We start from the raw sequence: 19936 nt of genomic DNA, 5'->3' as shown, positions 1-19936 counted from the left end.
TAATTTACATATAAAATAGTAACAGTAGATGATATTACCTTCAAAAAATATGTTTGTTTGCATGTTATCTTGTGAGTAGATTTTACCTAACTAAAAATATTAAAATATTGTTAATACAGTTTGTATATTATTTTTAATTGTACACACACACATACATATAATATATATAACAAATAATAACACACACAAACACACACACACACATATATATATATATATATATATATATATATATATATATATATATATATATATATATATATATATATGTGTGTGTGTGTGTGTGTGTGTGTGTATGTGTGTGTGTGTGTGTGTGTGTTATTATTTGCTATATATATTATATATGTGTGTGTGTGTGTGTGTGTGTGTGTGTTATTATTTGTTAACTTATAATGCAATTAATAACATTAGTTTAATTAGTTTAAATATAAGTGTCACGGTGTCTGGTCTGTGTTTTCCTGGGTGTCCTTTATTGGTCTCACACTGCAGGCATATATATATATATATATATATATATATATATATATATATATATATATATATATATGTATATATATATATATATATATATATATATATATATATATATATATATGTATATATATATATATATATATATATATATATATATATGTATATATATATATATATATATATATATATATATATGTATATATATATATATATATATATATATATATATATATATATTTGTGTGATTCTTTTAAAGATGATAGATAGATAGATCTATAGATAGATAGATAGATAGATAGAAAACTACAAACTTTTTTTAATATCCATTATTTAAAAACAGAAATTCGCTAATATTTTTTGTATTTAATGGTAAACGAATGAATGGATAAATTTAATTAATGTAATATTATGCAGCCTATATTACAAGGCAAATATACCCAAGCTAATATTAAAACAACATCATTCGAAAATACATGTATAAATCGGAAAACGAATGATTCGATACAAAAGTAAATCTACTCTCCTGTTGTTGCCAGAGCCCCGACGGCGCGTCTGCGTCACTCGAGCTCCCTGCACCGTTATGTCATTAGCATAGGGAGTGGACTATAAATGCGTGCAGAACCTCTGCAGTGATCTCGGTTGGTCTGGACAGGGTGCTGTAGTTCGTGAAAGTAGACGCTTACTTCAACAATAACCCAGAACTAAAGGATTACAATGGCCAGCCGAACAAACACGTCTTCTTACAAAAGGATGTTCGGTGCGGAGCGACCAGCGATAGTTCGGTCCACTTACTCCAGCCGGCAGTACAGCAGCCCGGTGCGCGCAAGCTCGCGCGTGTCCTACAGCAGCGCGTCTCCATCCATCTACATGAGCAAGGGCGCGAGGGTGCGCAGCAGCGCCCCGCTGCCGAGACTCGCCACCGAGACGCTGGACTTCGGGCTCGCCGACGCCATCAACACCGAGTTCAAAGCCAACCGAACCAATGAGAAAGCGGAGATGCAGCATCTCAACGACAGGTTTGCCAGTTACATAGAGAAAGTGAGATTTCTGGAGCAGCAGAATAAGATCTTGACCGCGGAGTTGGAGCAGATGCGGGGCAAAGGCTCGTCCCGGGTCGGTGATCTGTACGAGGATGAGATGAGAGAACTGAGGCGACAAGTGGACCAGCTCACCAACGAGAAGGGAGCAGTGGAGGTGGACCGGGACAATCTGGGAGAGGACATCGAGCGCCTCAAAGAGAAGTATGCCCAAACATTGTCCAAGAGACGGTTATAAGTGTAAAATTACATTAAATATCTGTCAAGTGCAGATATTTTTTTTGCAAACTTTTGCAAACTTATTTTTTAGTTAATAAGAAAAATGCCTTTATAAATGCATTTTTAGCGGTGAATTTATACAACAAAACAATGTATAAGTTAAGATTTAGAGTGTCTACTGTTTAAAAGTCCTAAAGAAAAATTATACATGTATAGGCCTAATTGTTTACATTGTTCTGAGTTTAAATTTTAATTTACTAAAAAGTGAAAATGTACTGTCATTACATTAAGAAGCTGGTTCTACCTGCCTTGATCATTGAAAACATTTTTATTAGTGTAACCTAAGATAGGTTGATTTGGTCATATTAGTATATTTAATAATATTTCGAAAATACATAAAAACCTGTTTATTTAGATGTTACCCCATATTATTTAATTTTGGCGGTTTAAATCTAAATCTGGTGTTTAATTTCTCTAAGGAGAAAGCTTTCTCTTTACCTTGTCACAGAAAACCAAAATGTTGTTTTATATGTCAAATGAGCAACATATGAAATGTCATATGAACTGTAGGCTAATGATGAAAATAAAGGCATTTTAATGATGCATTTAGATGACAGAGAATCTATAGATTTTACAATCTTTAAATAAAATAGTATATAGATTTAAATAAATAAAATCTAGGCTAAATTCAAATATAAATGTCTTTATTAAAAAAAAAAACTACATTTTTATTATTATTATTATTATTTACTGTAAAATGATTCTAGTTGAATTTCTGTCAGGGCAAAGCTCTTCTTTATAGGGTTTTCTCGTTACCAGGATAAAAACTACCCATTATTTGTTTAATTTCTGTGATTCAGCTAAAGAGAAGACATTTATTTCATTTAGATTGAAGTCAAAGGCTTTCTTATTGTCCCGGTGAGATGCTCCAGTGGGTTCGGCTGTGTTATTCAGGGTGTGGCTCGGCTTAAATATTCATCTCATTTTCAGACTTCAAGAAGAGATGCTCCAGAGAGAGGATGCGGAGAACACCCTTCGGGGCTTCAGACAGGTACATCTTCACATGTTCAGAGAAACCACAACCATTTTACAAGTATTCTTGAACCTGATGTTTGATTGGGTGCTACCACAGCCACAATTACAATGTGATCAGTTAGCATTCCAGTCAGTGTTTGCAAGACACGAGTGATTGTCTCCTCACAATAAAAGGGTCAGTGCAGGCCTGGTCAAGCTGCCCTCTTGTCCGGCATCAGATTTAGACACGCAACTGAAAAGAAAGCTTTGTCTGAGAACAGGCTGGACGTTCATGACAAAGCAAACTGTGTATGAGTGGGAGGGGTCAGTGTTAACCAGGGTGCACTGTGACTTATGGACACAGAGGAGAGGATGTGTGTGTGTGTGTGTGTGTGTGTGTGCTTTAAAGGGTGTCTGCCACTACCAGCTGCAGCACTACAAACAGTTAGCGGCAGGCAAGCTATTGTTAATCACTTCAGAAAGGAATAGTTTAAAATAATTTCCATAATCTAACATGTTTTCAGGATGCATTGTGGTTTGCACAAACATATTAAGGAACACTACTGTTGATGATAATAATAAGAAATATTTCTTAAGCATCAAATTAGAATGATTTCTGAAAGATCATGTGACACTTAACTGGAGTAATGATGCTGAAAATTACATTTTTAATGTGTTATAAACGCAGACTGTTATTTTAAATTGTAATCATATTTCCTAATATTCCTGTATTTTAGTCCAAACAAATGCAGCCTTGTTGAGAATAAGAGACTCTTCTTATAAACATTTAAAAATGACCCCAAGTTTTTGAACTGTAGTGTATAATATGATTCTTTTTGTGCAATGGAATAGAATGAGAAAAGGGAAGTGTAAAGAATTCATAGGAAGTAGAAGTTTAAAACAGCATTTGCAGGAGAAATGTTTCCTAGGTTTCCACAAATGATCATATGATGAATATTTAATATATTTTATGCACACAGGATGTTGATAACGCCTCCCTGGCTCGTCTGGATCTGGAGAGAAAAGTGGAATCCTTGCAAGAAGAGATCGCTTTCTTGAAGAAGCTTCACGATGAGGTACTGAAGCACCCACAGAGAGAAACATCAAAATGAGATGTCTTTAATATCTTAGGTGCTTCTCATTCATAGCATCAACATGAAATGCAAATGCCAAATTTCACATTATTTTCAGCCCAATAATGTCACGTGTCTCCTCGAGAGTGAGTCAGAAAAGATCTCAATAATTGCAAGGACATGAATTAAAAAATGAGAGATTTAAACATTTCTTATTACATTCTTCTTAGACCAAATTCTATATGTTTATACATCCGTTATCTCTTCTTCTAATGAATTTTAGGAGAAAGATACAAGACAAAGCTCAACCTTTGAAAAAAAAACCAACAACTCAGAGTCTCCTGAGCTATAAGAGATTAGCTCTGAACAATAAAATGAATCAAATTTCCCCTGGCCATTCAACCGTTCTTCTCACAGTCGTGGTTTTCTGGCTGACTGACACTTTTGTTGGGCTTGTTAATATCAGGGGATTGTCAGGCATGTGTGACTTGCTGCCATAGTGATTAAATGGGGCGTAATTCCAAGAGAATAAAGCGGAGACATTGTTTCAGGATCAGGAAGTACATTAGTTCAGGGCTAACAAACTATTGCTATTGTATTTCAGAATGAGATTTGTTCAGTTTACGTTCAAATCAAAAACCAAAAATTATGGCACACAGTTATTACACATTACCATTCAATAGCTGTGGTTAGTCAGATATTCTTTTTTTTTTTTTTTTAGCAAGGATGCATTCAATTAATCAAAAAAAAAAAAAAGCTTATAATACTAATAATGAAAGAAATAAACTGTACAAATATATAAATTAAAAAAATTATGTTGTGCAAAAATATTTATAAGGTAACAAACAATTTCTATTTCCATAAAAAAAAAAAAATTAAGCAGCACTATTGTTTTAAATATTATTGATAACAGATGTTTCTTGTGCAGCAAATCAGCATATTAGAATGATTTCTGAAGGATCATGTGACACTTTGCAATCACAAAAATAAATGCATTTAAAAAATATATTCACATAGAAAACAGTTATTGTAAATTGCATTACTATTTCACAGTATTACTGTATTGTACTGACCTTGAACTTATGAGCAACAGTATGCAATGCGATATTCAGGATAGATTTCAAACTGTGCATTTGGATTGTTAAAGTCAGTTTTTCCAACATCTCCGCAGGAACTTGCCGAACTGCAGATGCAGATCCAGGAACAGCATGTGCAGATTGATATGGAGGTGGCCAAACCTGACCTCACCGCTGCCCTGAAAGACGTCCGGCAGCAGTACGAGACCCTGGCTTCCAGGAACCTCCAGGAGTCTGAGGACTGGTACAAATCAAAGGTCAGGTTCTCATAACAAAATAGATCATTAGAATAAAAAATAAAACATTTCAACTTTCTTTTCCCCCATATTCCATGTCTTTTCTCTATCTAATAAAAGATTCACAGTCTGCGCAGAAACACCTGAGATAAAGTTGATAAACTTACAAGAAACATCAGAAGTAACTTAGTTAAGTTACAAATGAACAATGAAACAAGACAAGAAAGGATCTGATCTGTAAGACAGTGTGAGATGTTTGAGGATCAACTCCTTTAGACGTGGCAGATGGTCGACAGAGAGGTTTGTGTGGATTTAGAGACCATCTGCTCCTCTGTCACAGTATTGATCATCCTAATGGACCCATTGATCTATTAACCTAGATCTTCAAACATGAAACCAGCCCAGTCATCAGTTGTGTGTAGAAAACAAAAGTCAGAGATGGCAGATGGAGCTTAATCGTTATCTCACACTTTCTCTTTTTTTGTAGTTTGCTGACCTGTCAGAAGCTGCTGCCCGAAACAACGAAGCGATCCGTCTGGCCAAGCAGGAGGCCAATGACTATCGCCGCCAGCTTCAATCTCTCACCTGCGACTTAGAAGCTCTTAAAGGAACTGTAAGTAGTTGGAGAAACTATATTAGCTTCAGTGCTTGAGATACTATTATAGATTTCATTCATATTTTTATTTCGTTTTCATTTTTTACATTTTAGCGAGTTTTTGTTGTAATTTTTTACAAATTATTTCAGTTTTAGTATAGTACATCAAGTTAAACTAAATTAAAATAAGAAGTATTTTTTGCAGTTTAGATCATTTAATTCCATTTTAGTTAATGCTTATTTTATTTCAAGTAAAAAAAATAAATTAGTTAAAAAGTTTATATTACGATGCATTATTTATGTTTAAATAATCATTTCAGAATGAGTCCCTGGATCGTCAGATGAGAGAGATGGAGGATAACTTCTCCATGGAGGCGTCCGGTTACCAGGACACCATCGTTCGTCTGGAGGACGACATCCGCAACATGAAGGATGAGATGGCACGCCATCTACGTGAATACCAGGATCTGCTGAACGTTAAAATGGCCCTGGATATTGAGATCGCCACCTACAGGAAGCTGCTGGAAGGGGAAGAAAGCAGGTGAACATTTTCTTTTGATTTTCTTTATGTTGACTTTGTATTCTTATCTTTTCTTTAAAGGCACATTCAGCATGGACTTATAGTGACACCTAGTGGAATAAATGCAGAAACATGAATTTTGTTTACTGATTTGATTGTAGAAATATTAACTAGCAGTGTTATTTTAGGATTTAGCTATTATATTTTTCATTAACATTGTGAATTAGTAACATTGTGAATTAGCTTTTAATTTTCTATTTTCAGTTTTAAATTTTAATTGAAGTTGTTGATATTTTTTTTTTTTTTAGTGTAAGCTTTTCATTAAATTATTGTATTTAGTGTCAGCTTTATTTCAATATTTCACACATTTAAAATATTTTTATTTCATCTTAAAACAAAAACTATTACAACCATGTTTAGCCTTGTTAACTACACGTTATTTTTTGCTCACAAAATTATTTTAATTAATTAAATTAAAAAAAGCTAATAGTATTTCACTGGTCACTTGACCTCAAAATGTCAGGCCCTATAAAGTGACCCGTTCACTGACTATAAATGTAAGACTATACATATAAAAGTACTTTTTTTAGGTCTACAACCTTTTTAATTAGGGGAAAAACTGAGTGAAACTTTTAGACCTGACTATTTCAAATATACTACAGATGTTTTTTGAATTAACACTATATTTCTATTTTTTTCTTTCTAGGATCGTCACACCATTCCCCAACCTCTCATCATTAACCCTTCGAGGTACAGTATCTTTTAGTTCACTGTGAACAGTGGGAAAACAATGCTGACTGCAAATAATGTATTTCAGCAGATAATCATGAATAGATACGATTGTAATATAAATATATAAATATATATATTCTTGTTTTAAATGGAGAATATTTTGTTAAAATAGCATCCAATTTCTAATCAAATCAAATACACGTTTACTTGCAGTGGGAATAAACATGGTTTGGGCATGAAACAATTGAAATTACAGATGCATTCTGTAACCAACATTTAAAAAAATATATATATTTTTTTTGACCTGCAGAGTCCATGAAGGAAATCAGACCTGCGATTGACAGCCTGTCAAAGAAAGTGGTGATAAAGACCATCGAGACCAGAGATGGACATGTGAGTGGCATAAAAAGTCTTTACACATATTAATAAGTTACAATATGAAAATCACAACCTTTTGACCTTTCATCCACCACAGATAATTAACGAGTCCACCCAAAATGACGATCTGGAATGAGCCGCATGTGAACATGTGACAATTATAGTGGCACTAGAGAGCTGAAGATCCATGCTGGAGTAGAACGAGGAGGAATGGAGTTTCTTTTCTTGTTTCTGTTGAGAGTTAAATAGAAAAACAGCTTTAAAGTGCCTTTTTTTTTTTGCATTGCCACATTAGAGCGGTCTGTTGATAGAGCTGTATTAGAGCTGAAAAGATAACGTAGGCCACTGAATAAACCAGCTTTATCCAGGTTTCTGTTTACCACGATGTCTGTAGTTTACACTGTTGAAGACCACAGCAATACTGCTACACCTTTTTGTATAATTGTTGCAAATGACCAAAAACTTGATGAACTCAACTCTCTTGCACCACAAGAAGACCAAACTGTTCGACAAATTTCCACAAATTCAATAAACCTTTTAAAGAATAATCAGATTGCTTTCTTTTATGAACAGTATTTGTCCTTCGTTTCTTATTACCGTGCCAAATCAGCTAAACATCTGAGGGGCTTTTTCAAATGAATCTCTGTTGCGCAGTAAAATCGTCTACGTCATAAAAATAAACAGATTAGCAGGATCTGTCGGGGCAATGAGCAACACAAGAATATTTCTATGATCTAATTAAGGATAATTTGTCCTAATGGGTGAGCTCTAATGAGATCATCATCTCATCATGTTTAGTTATTAGGTCTCTGCATGCTTAAATAGCTGCCAATCAATCCCCAGTTTCAAGACCTCCACATGTTTTTTTTTATTTTTTTTATATGATTTTATGTACCTTCATAACTAAGAGCTAATCCCAAATAATTTTTTTTCCCAGAGGGGGAAAGCAAAGGGTAAAGACCAGGCAAATCGTGCCAGTCTGAAGGAGGATTTGGCATATTGGCTTTGAAACCAACATCCTTGTACCAGTGTTATTTTGGTATCATTGACATCATATAGTTTTTTTTTTTTTTTTTTTTTTTAATTACATTTTATTTCTATGTGTTCTTTTTATAATTTCTGAGTTTCAGTAATTTTGTTGTGTTTTTTGTTGTCTTTTTAAATATTTCTGGTATTTCAGTGCACCAGATTAAAGTTAATTAGATAGAGAAATGTTGCCTTGGCAACTAGCTTGAAATAAAATAAGTCTCTCATTATTTTAGTTTACCCCAGTTGATGTTTCTTTTATTTCAGATAATGAAAATGTCACTTTTTTATGCTTTTGGTTAACTATAATAACCTACAAAACCAAGTCTAAATACAAAAAACATAAAAATTCTAATGATTCAGTTCATATCAAATTGAAGTATTAGCTGAGCTAAATGTTATTGCTCTGTAAACAACATTTTTCTATCGCCTTCACCTGATTAAAATAGCATTTTAATAACTCTATCATTAAATTAGTCCGATTATAGGCTGAGGAAATTCAGACATTCTATCATGAATAATCTAGGTAAAACTGAAATACTTTATATTTGAATTCAATTATATTTATTTTTATTTGACCGTTACAGGGTTAAAGCTATTTAAAATGCTGTTTACATTGCATTAGCATGTAAATAGAACCGTTCTGCATCCAGTTCCATTTCTATGGCCCAAAACCTTCACTTGTCTGCTCTCTAGTGGACATTGGTTTCAACTGCACATGTGTGGAGCATGTATAAAAATATATTTAGAGATGCCTACTGAATAAACTCAAAATGAACTCAGAATTCTGATTAATTAATTTAAGCTGTGTGTGTGTGTGTGTGTGTGTGTGTGTGTATTACATTTATTGTGTGGGGGGAGGGGGGGAATTCTCTTTTTATTTTTGCTTCCATATTGCACCACCTGGAATCATTTCAAAATGTCCAAATTTAAGCATCCTAATACTTTACTGGCCAATGTACATTCACGTTTTAATTCCTGTAATTAATTAATTAATTAATATTAATTAGTGTTCCTGTAGCTCTACTGGTAACGCATTGCGTTAGCAAGCAAGCTAGCGCAAGGTTAGAGGTTCGATTCCCCGGGAACACATGATAAATAAAAATTGATAGCCTGAATGCACTGTAAGTCGCTTTGGATAAAAGCGTCTGCTAAATGCATACATTTAATTTAATTTTTTTCAGCTCTTCTATATTAGAGGTCTCATATGAAGATGTTGCACCTACAACAAACTACTTTTCTTTTTTACACTGCTTGATTAAGTGAAAGACAGGAATAAATTATCTATGTTTGATTAGAATCATGAACACACAGGGTCTGATGAGAAGAATGTGCCTGTATAATGGCATCATTTAATCAAATTAAAAATGATTAGACAGAGACTGCAGAGCTCAGAAAATCTATTTTTCATTCAACTGAAAATCTATTTAGTGGCAGTGTGCGTCTCTTACCATAAAACTTGAACATGACATGGATAACTCGGCCCTTAAACTGTGTTTAACAAACTCCAGCATAGAAGTGCCTGACTGGTGTTGCTCCCGTTCAGTAATTGCAGCTCTAGCAGCTGCAGGGACTCATCTCAGGCATCCAAAATGGTCCACAGCCCTGCTGTTCCATTACAGATTTCATTACCTCCTCCAGAAACACTGTGAAGGGCAATCTGTGTCATCAGCAGGGATATGGGAGAATGAGAGAGATACAGCATTGGTGGTCTCTAGAGATTTCTGTCAAAACAGAGAATGTTACTTTTTTCAAACCACTAAAATTGAAAGTCAGTTTGAACAAAAAGCTTAAAAACATTTATGGCAGTGCAGGTTCTCATCACTGTTCTTATTGTGATTATATATTAAATAATGTGTACTTGTAATACAATCATTTTAATGTGTTCATTAAGCTTTATATACAGATACATTTAGCCTTTTTTAAGGCTATTGTTTTATTTTTATTATTGTGTTTTTTTTGTGAAGTAAAAACTGGCTGAGAATTGCAACTGCAAGACTTACTTTATTTCATGGATCTCTAGAATATTTTGTTCCGATCAATTGTACGGCACCCCTTTATGATATTATTTTGCACAAATATTGCATTCCCTCAAGTATTCACTCGTAAAACATTTGCGCTCTTTCACAAAATTATTGCGTTCCCCTAAGAACTTTGCTATCTTGCTAAAAATTTGCATTCTATTGCAAAAGTACCATGTTCCCCTGTACCCTGCAAAACATTTCATTCTCTCAAAAAAGTATTTTGTTCCTCTGAGAAACTTTCCGTTATCTTGCAAAATGTTTGCATTCTCTAGCAAAAGTATTGGGTTCTTCTGAGAAACTTTGTCTTCTTGTAAAAGATTTGTTCTCTTGCAAAACCATTGTTTTCAGAGAAACTTTGTGTTATCTTGCAAAACATTTGTTTTGTCGCAAAAGTATTGTGTACGTATTAGTAACTGCACTATTTTTTATTTTTTTTACTTTATTGTACATGTTATGCTTATTTCTGAACATATATTTTGATCATAACTGGTTCAGAGTGAGAGTTTGTGCCCAGATGGGTTAATTAAACACATTCTATTTACAGATATTTAAAAGGGTCATATGATGCGATTCAAAATTTTCCTTTCTCTTTGGAGTGTTACAAGCTCTTGGTGCATAAAGAAGATCTGTAAAGTTGCAAATACTAAAGTCTCAAATCCAAAGAGATATTCTTTATCAAAGTTAAGACTCGTCCACACCCCCTGAAAACGGCTTGTTCTAACACGTCCCACATCTCTAAGTCACTATGTGGGAAGATTTGCATAACACCACCCAAGTGTTCACACAAAGAAAGAAGGTGTAACTTTTATTCTCTCTGCTGTTGTGGAGATGCTTGTGTGTTTTGTTGTGAAAGCGAAACTACTTTGTTTTGCCTTCCAAAAGAGGACACAACTAGAAATCAGTGGTTGCAATACATTTTATTTAACAGTCCAACTGAAATATTCAGACGTGTGCAGCGCATTTATGGAGGATGAGGACTGTTTCCTGAACCAGTAGCTTGCAACACATCTGTGGCACAATGCTGTTTCTAAGTTGGGTAGCTTCTGACTCACTGCTTGCAAGTACATTATTTATATTTAAATAATTTGCCAATTATGATTCAAATTAGATTTTTGAGCAGTGTAGAGTAGGCTTGTTTGTTGTTTCTCAGATCACAAATGCAGACATATTTTTATGTTTACGCAGCACGATACGCAACGCAACGTAAAAAGACAGTATAAGTCATTATAATCAGTAATTATGGCACAACTAGTTACAACAAATGCCTCGTTTGTACTGGGTTTTATTGGTTTTGTCTGGTCTGGTGATGTCTAGGTCGCAAACGAATCTTTCTATTTAATTTGATCTTCTTATTAAACCGGTCGAACCAGTTCACCAAATGAATCAAGGGGAAGTCGTGGCCTAGTGGTTAGAGAGTTTGACTCCTAACCCTAAGGTTGTGGGTTTGAGTCCTGGGCCAGCAATACCACAACTTCGGTGCCCTAGAGCAAGGCACTTAACTTCCAACTGCTCCCCAGGTGCTGCAGCATAAATGGCTGCCCACTGCTCTGTGTTCATGGTGTATCTGTGTGTGTTCACTGCTGTGTGTGTGCACTTTGGATGGGTTAAATGCAGAGCAGGAATTCTGAATACGGGTCACCAAATTATGTTTTTTTAGCAGCATATGACCCCTTTAAGCATTTGCATGTGGCTGACTAGGATAATGACAGAAGAGCTCAGTTATACTTTTTTCATGTTTGACATGCAGTGGCTTTAATAAAGATGAGCGTTTCTGAGCAACTTCTTCCTCTCTGTAATACAAGGGCTAATTGCTAGGGATGAGGCTTTAATTACCATAGTCCTTGATGAAACACTCGTTTTCTTGTTTAACTCTCAGCTATGAGAGCAGAATTAATTGCAGTGTTCAAGAGGGGCAAAGTAATCAGAGAACCATTATAACTAAGTTCTGGTGTCAGATTGTGACAAATGATAGCTGTCTGTTTCAGAGCGCACTTTAAAGCAGTTGCACGCTGCGAGTTCAGTAAATTAGTGGTTTACCTCATTTCGAATCCCATCTGTTTTATGGTCTTCTGTCTTATTGATTGCAGAAACAGCATTTTTTTTTAATTGTTTGGAAAATCTTGCCTTTTAAAAAACATACTTTAAGATGATTATTATAAGCATGTACAATCCGTTGTGTTGTACCAGTTTAGCTATGTATATTACCATACAGTATTACACAGAAATAACGCATTTGGTATATCTGCATATAAAATTGATTAGGCCTAAATAAGCGTTATATCTCAAACTGTGTTTTTGTACACTGCTTGGAAATTAGCAAAGTGCCTCTCAACTTGTTTTGCTACTCTTCATTTAAACAAAGTACCAAATGGTTTATTGTAAAATTAAGCCAAATGTTTTTAATATTAAAGCAAATATTGCTGGTTTTTGAGGATGAGGAGTCACAAAACTGGTTTGTTTTGCCATCTGCCTGTGCAGCTTCTACCAGGTGGCAGTAAATGTGTGCCAAAATATTATTTTAGTCAACAACTATACATATGGAAAACATTTCTCCAACTTTATATATATATTTATATATATGACAATTTATAAGACAATACGTCTTTTAATGTAGCTACAGTTACAGTGCTGATATATATATATATATATATATATATATATATATATATATATATATATATATATATATATATATATATATATATAAGACAATAAGTCTTTTAATGTAGCTACAGTTACAGTGCTGCATTGTGCCCAGAATTGGGCAGAAATAAAGAAATCATTAATGGCTAATTCCTAATGATCTAATGATGCTTGGTTTTTACTGACAGACTTCTTGTCACATGTTGACTCAGTAACAGCTCTGACAAAGTTCTTTCAATGGCTTGTTAGCCTGATGGTATTATCAGGTGGGTTTTTTAGTTATCTTAGTTCATGATTCAGAGTCTACTGCTTCTGCGTTACTAAAAAAAAAAAAAAATTAAATTCGGACTTGTGCGCGGTTTTTGAATTAAAAATAAACCTAAAAAGAGAACATAAATCACTCAGTGAATCGAATGTTTGATAATCTCGGACATAGTGTAGACAGACAGTATGCAAACTGTGCGAGGACAACTCAAGAGAAAGACTTGTTTTCTTACCTTTATCAAAGTGGTATTGGTATTTTTATTCCGTCAGACAGCAAGCTCGGAAGAAATTCAGCTGTTACAGCGACTGAACAGAAAAGCGCGGTCCAAGAAAAACACACACACACACACACAAATAAATAAATAAAAAGCGCCTGCGCGGGAACTTCATGTCGGACCAGGTGATTATTTTACTTTTTCATTTTTTTAATCAGTGCAATACAAAATATTCTACAGGTATTCTAACACTATTTTACATTGAATATAGGTGCTAGGGCTCAATACGGTTGCTTATTTTTTGGTTCAAAATATGTGACATCATTACTATGAGACAACCCTGATACCATAACCTACTGAAAAAAAAAAAAAAACAGCATATGCTGGTTACATATGTTTTGAAGCATGGCTGCTGGTGTAAGCTGGTCCTTAGCTGGTCATGTGCTGGTTCTAAGCAACTAGCTCCTGCTCAGAACCAGTTTATGACCAGCACATCAGCTAAGGAACATTTTAAACCAACGCAAACCAGCAGCCATGCTTCAAAACATGCCTAAAGCAGCATAGCCTACTGGATTTTCAACAGGGTTGTGCCATAGTAAATACCCTAAAATTCTGTAGCACATTACTGATGTGATTTACAATTTTGAGACTGTTGAGGCAGTCTGCATTTGTGTGTGCGCGCGTGTTCTTTAAAAAGGTCTTAAGTCTTTTATCTTAGCCTACTAAAGATTGGCCTTTTGGGAGGGAGGATCATTTGACAGATGAATGGTTACTTAGCTGGGATTGAAAGTTCAGATTCATGCTAAATGGCTCTTTTGACTCATGTCTTGTGCTGTAAAAGAATATGAATTGTAATTACATTGCCTTCAGAGTTGTTCATTTCCATTGCGGAGGAGGCATTGCACATTTTCTGTCCAGTCAATCACTAGGCAGGGTTGCCAGAGCTCAGAGAAGAAACAAAATTCAGACCAAAACTGAAACCAAACTCTCCCAAAAGGAATGAAAACTACAGCTGAAGGATTCTCATAAATATCTTTAAAATACCACCCCCCCCCCCCCCCCATCACATTTATTCTATATATTAAATTTTTCTGTGGACGATTTTAGTTTATATATGTGCACATTTGATTATTGAATCCATTTTATTCCTCTTAGGTTACTGAAAATATATGAATTTTAATTGTCAATGTACATAGATTTGTTTAAAGGCTATTTTGGTCCTCAAAATGTGCTTTGTCCTTTCACTTCCCCAATTCTCCAGCTTTTCTTCATATATTAAATTAAAATCCTCTCTGATATTTTCTGATCTCAGCCAAGACCATTATTATTAATAGCCTACATACTCTTTTCTCTTTTCTTCTCTCTTCTCTCTTCTTCTCTCCACATTCACTCCTGTTTTATCTACACACAAGCATCAATGTGGAATTAATCTATGAATGGCAAACTTCTTAAGAAGGTATTTACTCTAAGGACCTATACACATTTATCAAAATAAACCTGTTAGTGGCTGTGGTACATTATAAAAGTAGTCCAAAAACCACAACCCTGGCAACACAGGGTTCAAGTTGTCAGTCTTTGCATGTTCACTTTCAGCTTCCAAATGTTCAACATTTGTTGTAGACATACTCATTTCTCCAGTGACGCAACTGCTACAGTTGACTTGATTCTTTTAAATAGTTTAATTATGAAGTGACACCATACAAGTGATTTTGGTCCGATTTAATTGAACGTCTTGGGCTATTCTCCTTCATTTTGTCTCTATTTTGACGAGACGAGAGCAACTGTGTCTAATCAGTGTAAGTTAGTGGTCATCAAACCAAATAGCTTGCAAACTTACAAAAAAAAGGTAAATATTTAAAACCTTCAGTTCTGTTTCAGTATATGGCAACATTAATTCTCTTATTTACATGTTCCCAGTTCAGAAGGTCTGTAAAAATTGACACTGTAGTGGCATTCAGGTGGGTTCACCAAATATAATTATTCCAACATGATACTAGGGAAGCATTAATTATGCGTAAGTAAGAAAGATATTTAAGTGAAGCATTACAATCTGGATGATTAGAGATGTGGAGGTGTTTGTGAGTGCTAAGGTGGGCAGCATAGACCCAATGCAATGCACTCTGCTCATCACTTGCAGTTAAAGCAGCTAGATAGTCTGCTTGAGCTTAACACTAGTCTTTTAGCAGCTCAATCGTACAAACTCTTGAACAAGATATTTGATGTGGCGAGCGCAGCCGAGCGTGTCAGAAGCTGTGTATTGGTTTATCAGGCCTGTTGTTGGAGCGATAGAGTTTCTTACAAGTGTTTGCTGCTCTCACTGTGATGAGCAGGTAACTGGAGCCGAATGCGTAGAGTGGAATTGACCAAGCGTAAAGCATCTTATTCTCTCTCTCCACCTCTGAATAAGGAGTAAATGCTCCTTAAACATTTATGAGACAATAGAAAACTCCTCCAGGATCCTTTATGTGATCTTAAATGAAAATGGTGGATTGTTTTACACTTAAACTTTTTTGCACTTACAGGTGATTTAGATGTTAAAAGTTCAGACAGCTGGGATACGCCAGTACTCTAGGAGTGATAACCGAACTGGAAACTTTTGAACTGGAGAACTGGAGCTTTCTGAACTGGAGATTTTATTGCTCAGAGTTTGCACCAGAGACTCTATATACTCCTCACTTGTTCTTCCTGCAGCTTTATCAGATGTGAAACCAAGAATTGCTTTAGAGAAAAACTAATTGATTGGCACCAGTTGTTGACATATAGATATAGTACAATAAAAATATAAAGATATAACATAAATGTGGTTGGCACTTATCAGGTTTGCATTTCCCAAAACCATCTTTAGCTAGCTATAGTCGTGAGTTCAATTGAACTCTATTGGTAACGACAGAACTTGCGACCATAGTTGCTTTTGGGAAATGCACCCCATATAATTTGGAGGAGAATGATGGGAAAATGATGAGAAATGTTTGAGTTCATAATCACATTGAGATATCTGAATTATGTACAATTTTTTTTTTATATATATTGTCACGGGAGGAGCACAAGACAGACACAGTGGGCGTGGCGTCAGGCCTCGGAGAGGCTTTTATTAACAGAAATCATAAAACAAAGGGAATAAAAGTGGCCAAAGGGGGAAAGTGTCCAAAATAACAGGGAATCTGGTGTCCTCGTTGTGCTGCGGGGTTTGTGTGGGTCGGGCAGTGTTCACCGAGGAAGGGTCCAGGCAAGGGGCGGAGTCCGGCGGCCGCACGCGCTCCCCTCCTTGGTCCGGGGCGCGAGGGGCGGCGGCTTCTCCTAGCGGCCGCGTCTCTCTCGTTGGCCGCGGCGCTGGTAGGGGATGGACGGCCCGGCATCCTGGCCCGTCGGCCGTGTATACGGGTGCGGTTCCCATCCGGATCGCGGGTCCGGCAGCTCACGTCTTGGTGGCGCGGGAGTCCCTCAACGCACCCTTCCTGGACCCACGAGGACACCAGTGTGCATGCACGGGGAAGAGACCGGTCTCCTGAGGAGAGGCGCGTTGGGCTTTTAAACAGCGGCGGTAATGAGGCTCCACTTCCTTCAGGTGTGCCCCATCACACGCCGCCAGCCCTGACTCGTCCAGCGCCCCTCCTCTCACACACCCACTCCAGTCGGGAGCCTGGTGAAGGGCGGCGATTTAGGACGGGGTGCCGGTGATAATCAGGGAGGAGGCAGCTGACTCGTCACATTCCCCCTCCCAAGCGACATCCCCGTCATCAGGTCGCCGCCCACACGGGAGTGCTACCATCCTCAACCAGGCTCCAAACGGTCGGAGTGGGCGGGGCTTCCTCTCCGGGCGGTCCTCCCTCTCGCAGCGCACCAGAACAGGGACAGAGAAACCGGGTTTTAGTGACAGCCTCAACCAACCACAGGGTAAAATGACAATGGAAAAGTCACTTACCCCTTGTGTGGCTGGGAGGCTGTCCCCAGTTTTCCTCCGTCCCAGTCTGGGTTCTCACGAACGTTTGCAAGCGAGAGGGAGTGACGTCACCAGACGTTTCCCAACTGCGCTGTCTAGGCTCCGCCTGCCCGCATTCTCCACCAGTGTCACGGGAGGAGCACAAGACAGACACAGTGGGCGTGGCGTCAGGCCTCGGAGAGGCTTTTATTAACAGAAATCATAAAACAAAGGGAATAAAAGTGGCCAAAGGGGGAAAGTGTCCAAAATAACAGGGAATCTGGTGTCCTCGTTGTGCTGCGGGGTTTGTGTGGGTCGGGCAGTGTTCACCGAGGAAGGGTCCAGGCAAGGGGCGGAGTCCGGCGGCCGCACGCGCTCCCCTCCTTGGTCCGGGGCGCGAGGGGCGGCGGCTTCTCCTAGCGGCCGCGTCTCTCTCGTTGGCCGCGGCGCTGGTAGGGGATGGACGGCCCGGCATCCTGGCCCGTCGGCCGTGTATACGGGTGCGGTTCCCATCCGGATCGCGGGTCCGGCAGCTCACGTCTTGGTGGCGCGGGAGTCCCTCAACGCACCCTTCCTGGACCCACGAGGACACCAGTGTGCATGCACGGGGAAGAGACCGGTCTCCTGAGGAGAGGCGCGTTGGGCTTTTAAACAGCGGCGGTAATGAGGCTCCACTTCCTTCAGGTGTGCCCCATCACACGCCGCCAGCCCTGACTCGTCCAGCGCCCCTCCTCTCACACACCCACTCCAGTCGGGAGCCTGGTGAAGGGCGGCGATTTAGGACGGGGTGCCGGTGATAATCAGGGAGGAGGCAGCTGACTCGTCACAATATATATATATATAATGTTAAGTCTCCTTTGGAAGTTTGCTGAAATGTACAGAAATGTACAGAAAAAGGTTATGATTAAAATGATATATAAACTCGCTAACCAACCAACCTCACGAGCTCTGACTGGAGTGCCAACAGCTGTTAATATGCTGAATGTTTCAGGCACATAGCATGTTGTGAAACCACAGAAAAGGCACTTTTTAACCAGACTGTATTTGGTTGCCATGGAAACCTTTGAGGTGAGAGACCTGGGTGGGGTTTTGTGGACTATGGTCTTTTCAGAATCGGATAAACCAAGCTTTTATCCTGCTACACCCACTCAGCGATAAAGAAGTTAACCTGCTTGGTTCTGCTCTCGGCGTCCTTGAGGTTCATCTCTCTCTCTCTGGCGTTCTGTCAGAGTGCCAGTGTAGGCTGACCTTGAGTTTTTATTTCACTTGTTGCATTGTTTGAGTGAATCGAGGACTGGCATTGGACTGACTATACAGCACTTCTGCAGAAAAACACTACTGCTTTTGAAATTGTTTTGATGTGTGAGATGATTGTTTAACTAGAATATTACAATCCAATTTCGAGATTACCTTATATAACCTAATGCTTTTTCTGTCATCCATATCTCCAAAGGAGATATTTTGAACAATGTGCACGCTGGTGTTCTCCTTGAATGAAGGTAAATGGAGATTGACACAGTTAAGGTAGAAACATTTACCATACATCTATTTCCAGTCCAATTAAAATTTTTGATTGTATAAATATTTTATATATTTGAATTTGAGATTTAAAAAATATTTTTGGTTTGCCCAATTCTTTATGTGTTGAGACAACAATAATAATAATAAAAAATTCTCCCTAAAACTTCCAACCTTCGAAAAGTTAACTTATAAATATATATATATAATATAATACAAACGCATGTAAGTATCTATATATATAATATGTTGTTTATATATTTTATATAAAAAAAATTTCAAAATATATACTGTATGTGTGTGTAATTATATTATATATATGTTTTTTAATATATATATATATATATATATATATATATATATATATATATATATATATATATATATATATATATATATATTTTTTTTATATATATATATATATATATATATATATATATATACTGTATGTATGCGTATTTATATATACATAGTAAATATACATAGTATTTTGGATGCGTTTGATCATGATTAATTGTTTGACAGCACTAGATTGAATTTATAAAATGTTGAATCTGTATCTACAACAAAATAGCATGTGAAGCTGATATGACAATAAATGTAAATACAACAGCAACAGACAACAGGCTGTTGAATTATTAGAAAATAATGCACACCTGATGTGGTGATGTGAGTTATGATGATAGAACTACTTGCCTGGAACTTCTTTTGCCAAGCATTTCCCTAAAAATAACTGCACACCTTAGAAATTTAGTCAACTAATCAGATTCAAGCATTCAATGACCCCGCAGTATAATATGCTATTTATTATATAATACATTTCTCTGCAATATATTAAATTATAAATATGATTTAGTGTTGTAGGGACCACTTTTATTTATTTATTGTCATTTTTCTCATTCAGTTTATAGAAAAGAGCAGCATTAATCTTCTACTAAAGATTTTGTTTGTGTTCTGTTGAAGAAAGAAAGTT

General features: G+C 36.8%; 1 protein-coding gene across 1 annotated transcript; it reads left to right on the top strand.

Annotated features, from left to right (window-relative positions):
* The first annotated feature begins 1087 nt into the window (after positions 1–1087).
* Positions 1088–7902, top strand: vim (vimentin). The gene is made up of 9 exons (XM_052596462.1): positions 1088–1715; positions 2721–2781; positions 3725–3820; positions 4989–5150; positions 5617–5742; positions 6045–6265; positions 6951–6994; positions 7287–7369; positions 7452–7902. The coding sequence occupies exons 1-9, from the start codon at positions 1189–1191 to the stop codon at positions 7488–7490; spliced, it is 1359 nt and encodes a 452-aa protein (XP_052452422.1). The 5' UTR covers positions 1088–1188; the 3' UTR covers positions 7491–7902.
* Positions 7903–19936: the final 12034 nt, after the last annotated feature.

This window comes from Carassius gibelio, chromosome B24 (genome assembly GCF_023724105.1).
Source record: "Carassius gibelio isolate Cgi1373 ecotype wild population from Czech Republic chromosome B24, carGib1.2-hapl.c, whole genome shotgun sequence".
NCBI lineage: Eukaryota > Metazoa > Chordata > Actinopteri > Cypriniformes > Cyprinidae > Carassius > Carassius gibelio.
The sequence above is the reverse complement of the archived record's forward strand: the minus strand, read 5'-3'. Positions and strand labels throughout refer to the sequence as shown.

What these genes read in the sequence shown, in the direction of transcription:
- vim (XM_052596462.1), top strand. Translation starts at nt 1,189, where the DNA reads ATGGCCAGCCGAACAAACACGTCTTCTTACAAAAGGATGTTCGGTGCG. An exon ending in TGAAGAAGCTTCACGATGAG is followed by an intron (nt 3,821 to 4,988) that starts GTACTGAAGCAC and finishes ACATCTCCGCAG; the next exon opens with GAACTTGCCGAACTGCAGAT. An exon ending in TAGAAGCTCTTAAAGGAACT is followed by an intron (nt 5,743 to 6,044) that starts GTAAGTAGTTGG and finishes TAATCATTTCAG; the next exon opens with AATGAGTCCCTGGATCGTCA.